At 37.8% G+C, this 18,767-nt stretch overlaps 1 protein-coding gene across 2 annotated transcripts; it reads right to left on the bottom strand.

The window, feature by feature from the left end:
* Positions 1-6,414: 6,414 nt before the first annotated feature.
* On the bottom strand, positions 6,415-17,857 carry gabrg1 (gamma-aminobutyric acid type A receptor subunit gamma1). Of its 2 annotated transcripts, XM_084674413.1 has the most exons (10): positions 17,757-17,821; positions 15,511-15,675; positions 13,630-13,693; positions 12,458-12,678; positions 12,132-12,214; positions 10,880-11,017; positions 10,557-10,709; positions 9,562-9,761; positions 9,045-9,059; positions 6,415-7,643 (listed from the first exon to the last, which is right to left on the bottom strand). In XM_084674413.1, exons 1-10 carry the CDS (start codon positions 17,792-17,794, stop codon positions 7,371-7,373), a joined length of 1,350 nt encoding a protein of 449 aa, XP_084530539.1. In that variant the 5' UTR covers positions 17,795-17,821; the 3' UTR covers positions 6,415-7,370. The 2 variants fall into 2 exon arrangements, with proteins under 2 accessions (XP_084530539.1, XP_084530531.1); XM_084674405.1 differs by lacking the exon at positions 9,045-9,059 and having other exon boundaries at positions 6,415-7,646; positions 17,757-17,857.
* Between the last annotated feature and the right edge of the window lie 910 nt (positions 17,858-18,767).

Genomic DNA, 18,767 nt, shown 5'->3' with positions numbered 1-18,767 from the left:
TTACATTTAGTCATTTAGCAGACGCTCTTATCCAGAGCGACTTACAGTAAGTACAGGGACATTCCCCCTGAGGCAAGTAGGGTGAAGTGCCTTGCCCAAGGACACAACGTCACGTGGCACAGCCGGGAATCAAACTGGCGACCTTCTGATTACTAGCCCGACTCCCTCACCGTTCAGCCACCTGACTACCATGCAAACTTGTAAAATGTGCAACATACTCATGTATGTACAACATACTTGTGTAAAACATTATCAAGCAGAATAGTGCTACGCAGAATCCATAAGTACTTACAGTGAGAATACTTCAGAAATACAACAATAATAAGTACATTCCCAAAAAGTGTAACTTTAGGTCAGTTTTAATTCGATCCCCCTCAACAAATCTCAATACCGGGAACAGGGATCGACCAGATTGTCTGATCAGTATCACATTCTTAGTGTTCTACTGCCTCCTATAGCAAACATTTATAATACACCCATCACGCAACATCTCGCATCATGTCACATCTTGCCATAATGCCCTTAAATTAAATAAGGAACATCTGTACGTATGGAATCCTGCTCAGCTACTTCAATTTTAATTTGCTTAATGTGTCAGATGTTTAGTTTTTTTTTTCTGTGAGAAATGTCACTGCTATAAAGACATTACTATTGGTATATTTAAAAAGTTAGGTATTTAACTTCCTTTACAACTCTTGTGTAAAGTACATTGTACGTCATTCTTATTCCAACTAAGAACTCTTAAGTTGAGGTTTCACCAAATGTGTTGTGTTTTTGTCTTTTTATACTAACGGTAGCAGTTCTACATTTTCTTAAAAAAAAAAAGGTACTAAAATGTATTGGAAGATATCCCGTGGGTGTAATATCTCATACTGTCAAAATAATTAAAATTACAGCCATGAGTTCAGAAGTAGAAAGATGTGGGATGAGAATGTGCTTCTGTAACCTCTAGATGAGAATCAAATAAAAACACCAAAACTCATTGTCATTTCATACACAGGGATGAATCTTTCTTTTGCCAAAGATTCACTCATTCTGGGTCAATGACATTGGCCACAAATAATGTGAAGGTTACATAAAAAAAAATTGGTTGGTTGAGGTAAGAGAAGTCAGGAGGGACACCTGTGTTTTTTTCCATCAGTCGTGTTGTTTTTTATTCATGTATAGGAATAGATATTCTATGTATGTAAATACATGAGTGTATGCAGGAGAATTGTGTGTAAAAGGCCATGGCATTACTCTTGCTTTCATTGGCACAGTTCTCTTTGACTGGTTCTGCATTTCAGATAATCAATTTGACAGGAAGAGGGGTTTCCATAGTAACAAGCCTTTCTTGAAGATAACAACACTGTGATATGCGTGGTTTGGAACTGGTTCAATGTGTAATACATGTGGTAAACAACAAAAGGGCGCGGCAGGCATCCTTTTTTTTCAGTGCAGGGTATGCTTTCTCATCCAAAGGTCAATGTAGGGTCTATGTAATGTTTCAGATTCTTGCTGACAGGTAATAGCACCACTAATTATATTAACAATAATGTAAAAATACTGTTATCCAAGAACAATTGTATGAATGTAAGACATTGTAAGAATGTGGTGTGTTGTTTGTAGAAGAGTTGAAATCACAATCTAGGACACTTGTTACGGTCTTAAATGCCCTAAGGTTTTCCATCTGAACCACACTGCAAAACTAGTTCCACGGTATCTTATTGTGTTCAGTTTATTGTTTACTCTTATTTTAGAAAATACTTTTTCTGTTGTCTTTGAATACACTCAAATGAAACCATAATGGCCGGGTTTCCCAGATTCGTTAAGAAGCGCTTATATTAAGAGCTTCTTAACGAATCTGTGAAACCCGGCCAATGTTGTTGTTTTTTTACTGCAGAGCTTGAATTTATAATTATTGAATAGTTTAATGTCTTGGTATGTGTAAAGGATCATTGTTACTTTAGACCAAATAGACATTGCTGTCGTTTGACCCATGATGTCCTCCACATCACTGCAGCAAAGCATCTCAGCGTATGATTAGAATTCCCTTTGGAAGCATCTTCGGACATCCATTCTGTGGAGTTTGGTCTCTATCACCATGGAAACTGACAATCTTGCTACTCTATGTGTCCAAGACTGGTCTCGTAGCTATATGCACCAGTCCTAATGACTGCAGAGTCCATCACTAAGGTTAGTGACGGCCAAATGTGCAAGGTCAAACGGTATTGTCTGTTAACAAATGAAAGGGTTAGAGTTAAGTTCAGAAATAAATGAAAATACTAATTTAGCATTATGATTCAAGCAATGTGATTCCTTGTATCTAAGCAACCAATATGCCATTGACATTTACTTCACATAATATTGCTCCAGAGGGAAAACCGATTTCAAGTAGTTTCATACAATTCACAGTGCAATTCTACATCTGGTCTGTATTATGCATGCACTCTCATCATTCACAGTGCTAGTATGCAAGTCATGACCACACTGGCCATCGTCTGCTTCCATGGAAACTAAGACATTCTACTGAGAGAATAACACCAATGATCCAGATGTGGCAGGTATTATTGAAATGAAATTAAAGGTATTTTAATGATGCAGAAAAGCTGTTACGTGGCAGAGAGACGTTGTAATATATTGTGTCACCTTGTTTACAACTTGCATGTTGTTGGAAACATAACCTAAAGACGTCTTTGACGCCAAACAAATATATACCTTAGTTCCATTTAAAATGGCTTTGAGTGAAGGAATAGATAGCCACAGGCTTGCCACAGACGTTTTGTTTTTCTAAACCATGTCTTTACATTTGTTTCATGCATTTCATATTTCTATACTTTTTGGTGTATAGCGATATTATGACCTTTGTGGTTCATAGACTCATGCCACTAATTTAGGATTTGATGGAAAGGGCTCTTTGTCTTAGAATGTCACAAAGGTCATATCTCCCTAAAATAACTCAAGGATGTAATCATGTCTACACATTGTGTGGACATCCAGGCACAACAAGAATACGGACTAGAAAAGGGAATTAGAATATCTTTGAATATAAACTCTTAAGAAAATCTGTATGCGGAACAATTCAGTTCAGTCAAGACAATCACATATTAGATTTGAGCATTTATTGTTACATGACATGTAAGTTTGACTTTGGCGGAGTGGATGATCTAAGGGAAGCACTCTCTGCCTCCTCGATGCAACACATACATACATGACATATGAGGCAGGGAGCAATAGAGATATTATCCCCCCTGATGGATGGAACATACAGACAGCATGGGGGAGAAGGGGATGGTGAAGGGCGGCAGCAGCACTGATCATACAACCACCGTGAGTGTGTGTGTGTGCGTATCCGCTCGGCCTTCTAATTCCGTCTTATTGGACGTGGCCCAATGGGCTTGTGCTGCTAATACAGGTGTGGTAATGAGCGTATGGCGCACGCTGCCCGATTGCCCTGCCTGAACTAGCTGCGCTTATTGGTGAGTATAATTTATTTCCTGGTTGGTTACAACAAGGAGCTTGCAAGGTGATGGTTCAGTGACCAAGCATGCAGTATTATTTACTTTGATAGTAACTAACTAACAACATATTAAACTCCGTAAGAAAATGTAACTCAGCAGACTAAGATGGCCAAGAGGGGATGTAGAGACAGATAAAACTCCAAGGGATTTCAGATTTTTATTGTAGTAAAATTCCAGTTTAGATAGATTATAATTGAGTAAATATAGATTTTTTGTTTTAATACGATTAAATAATGTTTCAGTCTTTGATATTAATGGACTCAATATTTTGCAACTGTACAGAGCAGATATTCTACAAGTTATAATTGAGTACTATTGTAAATATCTGTTATTGTCAACACTTCCACATGAAACCAATTAAATTGGCCTTCCCTCTACATCCATGGCAAACACATTTTCTGTAATTATCTGTATCTCTTTCCATGCCACCATCAGGAATACAGCTCATTCCAAAAGGCCATTTATGATACAGAAGCCAAAGTGGCTTAGCTTCCATTAGCCTAATATGACTGAAAAGGGGTGCTTCACATTGTTTATTCTTAATAATGAAAACTTTCACCTTGCCATATCCATAACCAACAGTCACAGTAAGAAATGGGAGTAGGAATTGTTATGTCACTTCTGACACACATTGAAGCAGTGGAATAATTGATCACTACAGCTCCGTTCTTCTTGAGGCTCCAAACATTGTGATGTCTCTATGAATATGTGCTGTCATGGAATATGAATCTATGTGATCAACAAATAGCTACATAATGCCCATGTCCTCATTACAATAAGAATCAATTCATTTTTTTAAATCGCTTGCCCTGTGACTTCTAAGTGTTGGCAACAAACATGATTTATAATATTTCCTTGAATTTGTGGCACATTCCATCACCAATGTATAAAAACTACAGGATGGCCAAATGACAATCACTTCAAGCAGAATTGTTTATAAGACACTGTTGTGAAATTATCCTACCATTCTTGGGAACAGCATTAATTTTGGCTTGTAACTGAGGCTTTTCTCCTGAAATGTTGAACACTTTAGATGGATTCCAAGATTAGGTTTATTATTTATTAAAGCTGATGGATTCTGAATGTCTTCTCAAAAAGGCCCCCTATCTATCTTTAGCTGTGTGTGAAGGCAAAGCAGCCATGCGAATGGAAGATTTTTGGTACCAAGAAAATACTTTGAATCAGAGAAGACCTCGAAGCCATGCACTTTTCAGACATGCTTGAGTGGATCTTTTACAAATTCAAACAATATATATATATTTGAAGTAAATGAATAAGTAAAATTATAAAATGTAAATTCTGTGTGAGAAAACACAAAGACCTAGGAAAAGTCAAGAAAGGAATGTCTTGTAATTTGATCAAGTGTGAGGTATTTATTTTGTATCTTCACTATGGTCAAATGACAGGGGCTGGGCGCTTCTAGTGTTAAATCTCTCTAAATGTGACTTCAATGATACAAAACAAATGTTGGCTCTCTCAGACACAGCTTTATTCTGTGTGTACAGTGTACATGTCATGTTTGCAAAACATCAGATACAACATTTGATGAGAATAACATTTTAAATATCATGGAATGGCAATACTTTTTTTTAAACCTTTTTACATTGATATAAACCGTTGCAGAGAGACAGTAAAGCAGGGAGAGAGACAGAGGGGAAGACATGCAGAAAATGACCCAAGCCAGAATCAAACTCGGGCCTCTGCGTCATAGCCTTAGCATAGTGGTAAGCCATTCATGTGTCTATGATATATTCTGAAATCTACACAAATAGGACGAGCAGGTTCCAACTGTATTCATGATACAAAGCCATGTTGTAAGCACATGACACTATCTGAATAGATTTAATATCCTTTAATATCTTAATCAAGATGATGATGGACAGAGGAGGATGAGAAAAATAAATTGTCATCATATATATGTATTTCAAGTAACACATTTAGCATTAAATACTTCTAAATGTATTGGACAAACAGATGAAAACAAATGATGGAACATTAGAATAATACAGAATCAGCACACCATAGAAGCATTATTGTGGCAATAATTCAGCAAGCATGGCATCTATACATTTCCTTTGAGGAACTGGAGGATACAAGGGCTTGCATTTAAAGATTTATGGCCAGGAGACACTATCTGAGTGAAATAGATTCCCACCAGTCAGCACTCAAAGCTTTATGTTCTTGTAATGGATAGCTATGAACCAAAATCCAGAAGTGTCCTTTTTGGTAAAATATAATTTCAATAGTAGTTTTTGCTGCCACAAACCAGTTGCTTTACCAATACATTTACCATCTGTATTGTGGAAATTGAGCCATACTCTAATAAAATATACATTTTTAATCTTGTACCATTCAGGAGCTTATATTACATGTTTTCAACTAATCTTAACTGTAATTTTTACTGCATTGTGAGAAATGTTCTTGAATACATATTTTAATTATATATTTGTTTAGTTGTACAAGTAGGTCTAATATTGCTGAAGTGAGGATTCTCATTTTTTTACATTTGAAGTTGAAACTGGTCACTCATTTAAACTTTTAAATAGAGTAAATCATTGTCTAAATCATTGTAAATCATTCAAGGAAATTAAAGACAATTAACTTTAAATTACAATGATTGTTTGGGGTAGCTGACAGTAAATAACAAAAGTTCTATCGTTCATATATGTAGGTTCCAATTATTTTCATTTTTGACAGGATCTTGTGCTGCTAGTCCCCCCCCCCCCAACCCTCCGCCCTGCCCCGCCCTGCCCCGCCCTGCCCCGCCCCACCCCCCCTGTACATTTACAATTGCTTATTTCTTTATTTTTACCATGTTGTATGTCACAGTCTTTAATGCTTTACGGATTCACAGAGATTTTCAACACAACATCAAACATTTATGCTACAAAACCAGGTACAATAGTTTCTTTGGTTTGGTGTCCTGGAACAAGCATTGTTAGCCAAATACTCATTTTACAATTACCAAAAACCAACAGTTTCTCTGATTTTAATTTCTCTTAAATCTCTGTCAAGGTTCATTGGAATCATTAATAAAAAAATAGCATTTACTTTACATGATATCATCAATAATGATCCTTTAAAATGTAAGGTTCATGCTATTTGAATACAAACTAGCCATATTTTTATGTAACCATATTAATACATACTATAATACATTCTGTCACTCATATTTTGGCATTTATGGTATCACATGACGTACATTTCTCTAAATGCAAGTTTCTAAAAAGTTAATTTATCATCTTTAAATTATACTGTAAGCACCTGCCATTGTTATTAAATCTCCTGTCATTTAAAAAGGTAAAGGATTCTGTTGATTATCCCTTTTGTAGCTTGAGAATTTACGTGGCTGCCACTTCAAAATAGGCCCGTTTTGTAAAATAATTTAACAAAAATGCCTCTGAAAGTAATGTTTTAAAAAGGGATTCACAGTGTCAACTATTACAATGAATTATGGAAATATATAACATTCACAATACTGCAAGGGTTAGTAGCATATAATTAAATTATACTAGTTACTTCTTTTTGTTGTTGTTCTAATATTCTATAAATTGCTACAATTTAAAAATAAATTTAACATGAAAAAATCTGAATTTATTGGCATTATAATTCTCAAATCCAACGATGATAGAAACCATCTCATTCTTCAAACAATGACCCCCTTCCATCCTTGTTTGTTATAGCTAACATGTCTCTGCCTAGAAAAATAGAACCCTTACAAATATAAGAGCTGCTCAAACACAAGAGATGAAATTGAACTCCATAAACTCATTTGTTTCCATTACCAACAATAGCAAGGCGGTAGAAAGAAAAAACACGTTTTTTCCTAAAGAAGCACATTAACGGCAAAAGCTCCTCTTTGCAAAATCTTTATAAGTACAGATAACCTATCCAGTAAACAAGATTAAAGAGGCCAAAGGCTGTAGGGAAAAATATTCGCGAATAAGAGTCAATCTTTGATACGCGAACATGCATCCTGTTTTCCCTCCAGGCTCCAGAGCGACAGTCATCAAAACAACAAAAGAAACTTGTGCAGTCTTTTCCATCCAGACATTCGTATGCATAGTCATCATCTTCATGATAGGGGGCAATGTTGTTCATCTGGAGAAGGGAAGTCCCTGGCTGAATGCTTACTCCTGTGGACTTCTGTTGGAGGAAAACACATCCGCTGAAGAATATACATTTCCACACCTTTATTCATTTTACTTGGACAAGGTGGAGCCTCGTGTCACATACTGATCTGTTTCACCAGTCTTGTGTTTGTCTCCACCCCCTCCAGGTGTCTCCCCCTTCCTCACTACACCTGGTACATTAAATATCCCTCATTTTCTGTCTCTCTGATGCGTGCTGAGCAAGCATGGCCACACATTTAAAGAGTCATTACCCTGGTGTGTTTGTGACGGGAGCCAACTCAGCTTCAACACCTTCTCACCACAGCATTTAAGCAGCCCTCTGCTGCAGAATGAGACTGGGCTAAAACTATCACCCAATGTATTGAGATGTTTATCACTTCAGACATGAGGCAATATTTTGTTGTGTAAATCAAAGGGTTTGAAAATATGGTGAAAGTGCTTAAGCCACGCTACAAAATCCCCTCGCTCACCTACTTCAGTATGAAGATCATGCCAGACCTTTATGAACGGGGAAAAAATTGAAATGGTCGATGAATTATCCAAGGCATCCTCTGTTGCCCTCATCACAGACAGGTGGACCTCGAGGGCAACGGATAACCGCTTGACTGCAAATGCTCACTACACCACAGAGGAGTGGGCGATGCAAAGTCTAGTGCCGCAGTCACGCTTCCTCTATGAGAGTCATACAGGCACAAATAAAGCACAGGTAGTGTTAGGAGTATTAACAACAGCGCAAGCTAGAGAGGCCCCATATCAACATCCCAATATCCACAGATGCCAAGAACCAAGTTAATGCAGTGATAGAAGCTAGACTGGGGCCACAGATAGTTTGCTTTGCACTTCATCAATTTAGCATTGCAAAGGGGGAATCTCAATGAACCAGATGGACCGCCTCCTTGGAAGGATCAGGAAGGGGGTTTCCACCAAAGCATAACAGCCACTCGTGCTTAAGACCAAGCAAGAAATACTACCGCCACTGACCCACAAGCTCATACATGATGTACCAACAAGATGGAAGTCAACTTCTGACACGTTTTAGTGCTTTTTACTCTAAACTGACAGAAAAGACCCTGAAAACAAATACATCATCACCTTGTCTGATGATGACATCAAAGTGGCAGAACAGTTCCTCCAGGTGCTCAAAACCCTCACAATGATTACATCCATTGTGTACTGAAACTGAACCATCTGTGTCCATGATCCCACCTCTGACAATAAAGATTCTACCATCTATGGCCCCAAGAGAGGAAGACAGCTGAGCACCATCAATAGAGATGTGCCATCACGAAACAACCAAGCTCAAGGTGCAGCATGTCTTTCGGTTCAATGGACTTCAGTTCTCCTCACAGTTCTGGAAGGCGTTCTGCACCCTCATTATGTCACCGCCCAGCTTGCCATCTCCCCGTTCAACTACACTCCTTTCAGTCTGAGAACAAACATCGGCCTTTTTGCCTGGAATGAGAGGGCTTAGCTGTACAAAACCTCATATGATATCTGCAAAAACAACCTTTTCTCCTCGTTCCATCTGAAACTTGTTGCAGCAATGTCTTGTAAACACAGGCTCTATCTACAATTTATATGGATGTCGAAATATGTTGCTATTGTTGCGCTGTAGGATAAAAATAGAGACAATTCCTTCATGCACTTACTTTATGCACTATTTGTAAATATACATATAAGATGTCAGATACATTTACAAATGAATTGTTTGTTCTTTGTTTTTATAATCACATCAGAAATATATTTAAAATTGACTGGCATTTTTTATCTGTATCACTAATCTAATCTAATCACACACACAAACTGTCCATGTATGTCCATGTCCTAGGCCTAACCAGTTTACGTGTTAGACTTAAATACAACGAGTTATTCAGCATGCTAAATAACAGTTTAGTTAGGTCAGTTAACTCATGATCTGGTTCTTTTACCTGTACATTGTTAGCTTTGGTCTTCTTTGATTGACGGTTGCTTGTGAAGTAGTGAAGAGTTCCGTACTCCATGAGCGCAGCAAAGGTGAAAATGAAGCACACAGATACAAACAGATCCATGGCTGTAACGTAGGAAACTTTGGGTAAGGACTTCCTGGAAATGGTGCTGAGGGTCGTCATAGTGAGCACCGTGGTTATACCTAAAGAAAAAGACACCTTGTAATTTCTCTGGCTTTCTAATTGGACTACACAAGTTATCAATTAGTAGTTAAGTCTTGCCATGACCAATCACCACTTTGTTTGTTTTTTTAAGCTGTAGAGTTAACCCTGACAAGTGGTGGGAGGACTGGGTGACAAGACAATTTTGATCATGTTCATAAAAAAATCTCCCCAAAGAACAATGTTGATGAAACGTGTTTTGGGTACAGTAACAGTATTTTTGAATCTGCTTTCCTTTACTTGCAAAAACACTACACAAACAGTCAATCGTTTTGGAAAGAAACAAACAATGTAGATGACGCACGTTTCCAGGCCCTCCCACTCACTGTCAAACTGAGGTTGACACTGCTGATGCAGCTACCTCGCTGCACCAGGAATGAGATGCACATTTTGAAACCTTTCATGTCTACTACATAAGCTGCTGCAAAACCTGGGGGAGTAGCAGTGGTAGCTAAAATAGTCATATATATTTGAGATAATTGTAGTTGGCCTTGATGGTAGCAAGCATACTAATAATATGTGTGGTAGCAGTAGTGTGGTAGCAAGCATAACCTACTAATCACACTTCTGGTTTCTTCACAGTTCTGCTCAAAGCAGAATACACGCAAAACTGAACATAGAGCATTATTATCATTAAATATATGTTGTGATCATCATCAATCAATATGAAGAAAAAACATATTGTGATCAACTTTGTGGCCATATTGCCCAGCCCTAAGTTGTGTTATAGAAAATGATAGAGAGATATTGAAAGAGAGTGAAAGACCAGATTATACCCAATGAAGTCCGGGCAGGGACTGCATCTTTGTTGATCCAAAAGGAAACCCAGGATAGCACCACAATCATGCTGCAAGGAATGTACGTCTGAATAGTAAAGTATCCCATTCTCCGACTCAAATCAAAAAAGATTGTCATGATGACGTATTCCCCTGTATATTGAAGTGAACAAATATATAAACAAAACATGTTGTTAATTGGAAGCTTATTTTGTATTACTAAGATGCAACTTTCTTAAAAGTATTTATTCTATCTTTATTATATAAGTATTCTGCATTACTTTTACATTTGTTTCACAGGATTCTCAAAGTATACTCCATACCTGATTGGGTGTGTGCCACATCAGTAGTATTACGCAGACCGACGAAGGCAAACTGGTAGAGTCTCCAGTACCTTTGGTCTGCCACTTCCACAGAGCGTCTTTGCCAACGATACTGAATTTCATTCTTAGGATAGCCATCTACAAAAGTTGGGACACACACAGTGTGACACAGTCACACATGGTTATTTGAGACTTCATGTAACAATGGCGATCCAGCCATGGAACAGTTAATGTTTCTTCTAGAGGTCTTCACAATTCAAAAAGGTTGGACCTGTTCTGAAGTTGACCAGTGGTTTTCTTACCCATCTTACCCAAATCAAGACTGAATACACCCGTAAAAAGTCAGACCATTTGATAAAAAATAGATATATACATTTGTTCTGTTCAGATCCACAAAAAACCTGATTAATGTACCCAATGCACAATTACTTGCAATTTAAAAGTTTTAAGACACTGTTTAACTGTATTGAACTTTCAGAATTAAATGTATCAAACACCTACATGCATGCATTGTATACAATATGCCTATTGGCAATGGGTGTACGCTTGTGTGATGATAAATACAAAGCAAAACTGATATAAAATGGAATAAAAAAAATTGGTCAGTTAACTTTTTACCTAACACACATTCAGTTCTAGACGGATCCAGAGGAATCCTGTTCTAATCTTTTAATTGCAATACTGAAACTTTGACCGAGGTCCAACCTTTTTCACCTAGTCTCATGGGTCCCTGGTGGGATCTGGGATTTTGGAGACTGGTATACCTGTAAAGACCCCTAGCTTGTACAACATGGAAAGGCATACTATGGTCAGGCAAAGGGGAGCATTCAAAATGAAGCATATCTTCCCTCTACCCATGGGATGCCCTTGCAGTTTACAGTCACTTCAAAGATTGGTTGAGGCTTTAAGATTATGACAAGACATGAAAAGCTGAAGCATGATGCAGGAGACAAATTGACATAGACAATGACACAGACAGCATGAATCAGCTTGGGACGGGACGGAGGGTGCATAATTCATCAGTCCGTTGGAGAATGGGACTGTCCAACCTAATTCCTCCACTGGTGGAGCAGATGATTGATCGTATGGGACAAAGCAGATGGGCCTTTTGGGGGGTAAGGAAGGACGAGGCCTTAGCTTCTAACTCTAGCCCATTCTGACACCCCTGTCTCACACTCTGGGCTGGTTATGGAAGCTGGAGTCAAAATGACTGATTGAAACGGGAAGAGGGGGAGAGTGTTTGAACACCTACAGCTTGAAAACTCCAGTGGACACGAATGCTCATCCATTGGAAAGTTATGCAGCTTAAGGTAGCACTCCGCATTAATAGTCAACCTGACAAAAACAGAATTGTGACAAAAAGAAAGTAAGTCTCAGTGGTGGGTTAAACTACTTTAGTAAAGTGCTTCTTTCCTCAAAAATGGTTTCAACACACAAAGATCCAATACTCCTGCTTTGACAGGGGGGGCCTAAAACAGGAATACATGACAAAGAGAACAGATGCACATACTAGAGCTGCACAAACAACGATTTAAAAACAACAACAAATTGAAATACATGACAGAGAATCGCTCCTACCTCAGGGTATACATGACTCTCCCGTTACTCCACAGTCGAAGCAGGCGGTTTGGAGTGGTGATCCAGTGGGCGTCTGACTTTCTGGAGTTACGAAAGAAAGTGTCCGGAATCCAAATCTTTCCCACCATGTTGCTGTTAAGCATCAACAGTTTCATAGAGCTGTTGAACTTTAGACGGCTGTCGTACCACGTCTGGGCAAAAAAGATGTCTATGGTGTACTCCTGCAAACAGAGCCATGTAGGTATGAATGCCATTACTGTCCATTTCCATTCATTGTAGTACCTCTACAATTAAGAGATGTTCATGGGAACCTCAAATGACAACAACAAATGCACACATTGAGAGGCCCAGTGTTTTCTAAAGTTTTAACTGTGTATATGTAACTGGGATAAATAGTTCAAAAATACTAGTTCGATTATAACCAACCCCTGGAATCCAGTTGTAAGCTCTTCCCTGGCATAGCTGGCTAAAATGTTCTTTGAGAAATGGTTAGTTGTGTTTACAAGGTTGACCGCAGAAAGGCAAGAGGCAATACTGCATTGAAGCTACCTAAAGCGAACACATTGGCTGTGTAAAAACGGTGCTAGTCCTTTGTTAAAGTAAACTGAACCATAGCTTTAACCACACAAGTGTTATTCAGTAATCCTAACTCAAACTATATGCTAGTTTAATATGACACATATTCAAAAAACCTAAGTGTAATACCTGACTGTAAACATGGTTCTGTGTTCCTATCGGTTGGTACTAGTTCCTAACCTCACCACGGACAGTATCCTAGAATCAGGGGCCTTTACAACAAAGCAGGATTTGGGGTAAAAGAGGTAACTTTTAAGTAACTTTTCAAGATTTAACTCTTTCAGTGTTTTCAGTGTCACAAACGGAAGTTTTCAGTGTCACAAACGGTTATACACCGGTTTCAATTGCTGCTTATACACAATTCCTGTTGGGCTTAGTGAAACCAGAAAACGAAAACATTTCCCGGGTATGTTGAAGTTGCTTCATCGTGTAATATTCTTCACCAAATACTGTTTCTTGACATCAACCTCTGCATTACTGTTAGAACTGTGCACTTCTAGTTATTAATTGGTAGCACTTATTATTGGTACTTTCAAATAAGTGTCTCCTAAATGAATCAGGGTTATTTGATTCAAACAGAACAGACTTTGACTCACCATATTAATGGGATCAACTGGTCCAATGCTGTTAACATACACCGCAGTCTCAATCACTGTTGGCCTTACTGGAACACACAAAACCAGTAATGACCAAATAATAAAGTCTATCTATAATTCCAGGAATATTTGTGTGTGTCTACCTGTTTGTGTGAGTGTGTGGCTTGATTATCTCAAGAACCATGCACTATGAAAAGTTGAAAAGGACGTAATTTTGACTAGCTGTTCGAGTTAGCAAAAAATAAATAAGGTTAAATCACAGGCCTTTTATGCAAAAACTCCCCTTTGATCAATAGGCCGCCTAAGTGTAATGTTGCTTATCAGTTTTTCATTCAGCAAATCACTTCACGGTAAGGACGGAGGTACACAAACAACTCACAATCCAAACATTTGTTTAGTGGCCGACAGTTTTGCCCTATACTACAGGTGTTTGATTTTCCATTCCTTTTGCTAGGCTACCCTGGCTCGCAAGATGTTTTTTTCCACACTTACAAACATATTTTTGTATCACTATTACAGTGCATGTATGCCCAAATGAGCAGTGCTGACTATCTATGTTGGCACAATAGTTAATATCAGCTTCTACCAAGAAGGGTTTTCTATATGGATTAAATTCTGGCATGCAACTTTCAGCAAAACAATATACAGTGGATGCTTTATTTTCAATATAGATCAGTGAATTCTGTTAAGATCATGAATTTAAAAGTTAACTGATGAAAAAACTCTCTGCATTATATGGATTTGCACAAACTCCATTTAAGTTAGCTAACCAAATCAGCTAACTAATATCTTAATCACCGGCTGTATTACAGGAATAAGCATCACAAACATTGTACTACTCTGTGTAAATGGAGATATAATGTTTATTCTGAATTGTATGTATTTTTGTAGATAAACTACTTGCCATAAAATCAGATTAAAGAGTATATTTTGTGAACAGCCACATGATTGTGTAATGGAACTCAACACTACCATGTGCTTTTACGTTCAACTCAATCTGAACCGATGGCTGAAGATTATTTGGTAACAGTCTATTCCAGTGCTGTTGCATATAGACAAGAGTAATCCTCTTGCATTAATTATCTTTAATCTAGCCTGAAGCCAGAAGACTAAAAATTAATTTCTCTGGTCTTCACACTATTCCTGAGATCTCTCAATCAATCCCAATTTGGCTATGTATCATTTTGGCCCCTGTGCAATCAATCTACTTAACATCAGCGCAGTCAATACAAAAGATTCATCACCTTTGTATCCTTTTCTTTTTTTCTTTTTCTAAAACAAACCTGCTGTATAGTCTCAGAAGTTTCTGGTTATAATTGAATTTCTGATTTAAGATAGGAGTTCACAATTACATGCAAGCCTGATGCATGCAAACTTTTATCTCACTCAAATATCATAATAAGTGTCCCTTTCAAAAGAAATTCAAAACTGTTACAAATGTTAAAATGGATTGACCTATAAAGGTTAGAGAGAAAACATTTAAGGACAAATGTACAGTCTCTACCAGGTCGTTGTGTATATATATCAACAGTAGTCAAATATACACAGACATCATGGTTGCTGTACTTAGAAGGCAAAGAGCACTATGGAAAGATCAAATTCAAATGATGTCTGTTTGTGTGTGTTGAATTACTGAATTCACAAATCTATAAGCAGTGCTGTAAACTGCAACTGAAATTCGCAGCATAACCAAATAATTAATTAATACGGTACTGCTGGACATTTACAGAGATGAACATTTAATACTAAATTAAGTAATGAGTGTCATGTAATGTTGAATAAGCCCCCCATTAACCAATGGACTACAGTATGAATTCGTAAAAAAGCGCTCTCTGAGTGGACACTGAATAATGGACATTGCCATTACAGATGGATGGTAACTTGCCTCCAATGTCAGGTCGGAGTTTGTTGTCATAGCCTTGAAGTAATGTATTGAGGATCAAGGTGACATCACTCTCATAGACCTTGGGGGATAAAACCCAAGTCTTATTTATGGGAACATCTTCATAGTCCTCTTCATCCTGTTTACTGGGCCCAAAAGCCACACTGTGAAGAGAGAAAAGAAAATGGGGGAATTGTGTGTGTGTGCAGGTGTGTGTGTGTACAGTCTGTGCAGTATAATCTACAGTCTGTGCAGTATAATCTACAGTCTGTGCAGTATAATCTACAGTCTGTGCAGTATTATCTACAGTCTGTGCAGTATAATCTACAGTCTGTGCAGTATTATCTACAGTCTGTGCAGTATTATCTACAGTCTGTGCAGTATAATCTACAGTCTGTGCAGTATTATCTACAGTCTGTGCAGTATAATCTACAGTCTGTGCAGTATAATCTACAGTCTGTGCAGTATAATCTTGCACCTACAAAAGGGCTGAGCTAATGAAACACACAAATGGTGTTGCAGGGATCCATGAAGCTGGGTGTTTTGGCAGGAGTTAGATTAGGCACTGTGAAGAGTAGACGTTCAGGGTGACAGTACTACCTAAACATCTGTATTGTAGACACAATTGTGGACAAAAATATAAATGTATATTTTTTGTCCTAACATTGAAGACCACTAAACAACTGGCTGGGACCACATTGACCATATACAGTAACCGCTGGTTCATATTGCTAAAGAGTTGATAAAAGGAGGAAACTCCAATCTTTCAAAATGTTATACCTGTCATGTTATAAACTCAACGGAATATATTACGCAACACAAAACCGAGTCAACACTTTTATATTGTCGTGCATTCTTGGCCTGCTTGGAGACGGAGAGCTCATCCTTACAATAATTCATTGACATATGTACTTCCCAACTGCATGCTCAAATTGATTGTAGACACATTTTTTCTTTTTAAAACCTTCATCACTTCATAAATCTTCTAATTTCTCCACATTGTTACTTTTGTAAAGGAAAGCAGTGCACCTCTATAAGTAATCACATTACCAGTTTTTGACCTCAGAGAAAGTATATCGTAAATAATGTTCTACCCAAAGTGTCTGGGTGAAATATGCCGGATGGAATGAATCCAATATCCAATATCCAATAACTTAATATAAACCTGTACACATGTTATCAAGTAAATTATTGAACTGTACAGCGGAATTAGCCTGTGAGGCTAAATGTTTTGACCCCATAACCATGCTGTGGTACCATGTTAGCTATTTTGTAAATAGTTATGTGGGTTTGGCTGAATCAAAGCCTTTTGCAATACCAGGCAGACAAGTTGGTCATGAAAGCTGTTGTATTGAATAGCCTAAATTGTGTAAAAACAAAGTTAATTAATTAAACATGGTCATCAAAGTACACAGTATTGTTGGGATTAGATAAATATAGTACTAATGCACTTTTCTGACAACCTTTTTATTCACTAAATGTGTTAGATTAATTGACAATTATTCTGATGTGAACTTCACACCGTACTTATAATAGGCTACTCTTTCGCCCAGAGGTATGGTATATGTCATGTATTAGGCTTTTTAATTCAAGGATCAAAACCATAAATCATGTCCTTTGTTCTGACAGCTGGATACTGCCAGGTACTGGTTGCTTTTTTGCCGCAATGTGAGAAACACTGTTAATCATGTATGTGACTGAAACAAATATGAAATGGAATAGGTTGCACGTTTGATACATTTATGTGTTGTAATCTGAACATTTAATGTAATATTTTGGTATTGCTTGACACAATTTAGACCATCTTGACGCAAACTGTTATTTTCTTTCTCTTCAAAATGCCCGAATTTGTAAAACTATTGTTGGTGAAGCTGTTAAACACAGAGATGCAAGGATGTTTGCTAAAGGTTGCTTTTCCCATGTGATTTAAATGACATTGCCAACTTAAACAGGACGATGTGGTGCCTATATAGGCTTTCTGCGCATTCAGTAGGATCAAAATTCCTATACACTAAACAATTTACACGTGCGATTATGTTAATGAAAACAATATCTATATGCTTTGTGAAGGGGATAACGCACGAGCCGTCTGCCACAATTGGTTTGATTACAACAAAGCCCACTGCACAATCTACCACCCATTTCCCCTCTCACGTTTTTAAGGATACCTTGTCCGTTTTGTCTTAATTCAAATCCATCGTTAAGATTATCAGTCAAATAGCTCCGCTGATCCGATCAAACTTACCAGAGTCCAAGGAGAGCCAGCAATAGCCACGAAATCATCGCTTTGCCTTTGACATGTTGCAGTACAACCTTACTGCAAAACGCTTCTATCTTCAGTCTCATGCTTACAAGATAGCCTATACCCCAAATATATCGAATTAGTCCTTTGAAGATACACAATTTGGTGTTGCTTTTTACCGCTGCCTTAGCCCAATTAAGTCTAGATACGCTCGGAAGGTGGTTCAGGATGTTTCCGAATTGACGGTAAATTCTACCAATCCTTGCATTTGAGTGTTGCATACATTATTTTTATGATGTTGTGCACCAGCAAGAAGCGCGAGGATAGGGTAGACTATAATGTGACTTGAGAGAGCCTGCGCTCTTTGGTCGAGGTAAATATCTTCAACTGCACCAGTGTCTGTTACACTAACCTTGCAGATGTAACCTGCTGCCTTGTCCATTACTGTTCTATAGTCTCACAAACACTAAACATTATTTATTTTCGTATTGATGTATCGACACTAATGTAAATAATCAGTGTGTTTAGTTAAAAACAATTTTGTGTCCATGTAACCATAATTTAGAAACTGGTTGGACAGTAAACAAAAGGACATCAATGTTCACTGACCTTTAAAAAACGAGCACTCATGCTGTCCGTTTTTGCACTGGGAACATTCAGCTAAATGAGGCAGATGTTTCTGAATGTATTATTCCATGGATGAATATCCTCATTACCAATAGCAACCTTGCCAGTGGAAAGAATACCATCCACAACATTTTTCAAAATGTGAATCAGATCTATACATTTTAATGGAGTGTTCCGTGTCCCAAGTGTTAACAATTGATCATGCTTAGTGAGCGCAATTAAATAAATGAACAGAGACATAGTTGTGAGTTCCATATAACAAATGTTTTGTAGATTTTTGTGTAAAATGACTTCACTGGCCCACAAAAATCCTCTACCTCAAGCCCATCCAACTCCTTTGGGATGAAATGTACCGCCGTCTGCAACCCCACACCTACATGTAATCAC

This window comes from Hypomesus nipponensis, chromosome 3, assembly GCF_054491055.1.
Source record: "Hypomesus nipponensis isolate SF chromosome 3, ASM5449105v1, whole genome shotgun sequence".
Taxonomy (NCBI): domain Eukaryota; kingdom Metazoa; phylum Chordata; class Actinopteri; order Osmeriformes; family Osmeridae; genus Hypomesus; species Hypomesus nipponensis.
The sequence above is the reverse complement of the archived record's forward strand: the minus strand, read 5'-3'. Positions and strand labels throughout refer to the sequence as shown.

What these genes read in the sequence shown, in the direction of transcription:
- gabrg1 (XM_084674405.1), bottom strand. Translation starts at nt 17,857, where the DNA reads ATGAGACTGAAGATAGAAGCGTTTTGCAGTAAGGTTGTACTGCAACAT. An exon ending in CGACCTGACATTGGAGGCAA is followed by an intron (nt 13,694 to 15,510) that starts GTTACCATCCAT and finishes TGTTCCAGTAAG; the next exon opens with GCCAACAGTGATTGAGACTG. An exon ending in CAGTTGATCCCATTAATATG is followed by an intron (nt 12,679 to 13,629) that starts GTGAGTCAAAGT and finishes CTCTGTTTGCAG; the next exon opens with GAGTACACCATAGACATCTT.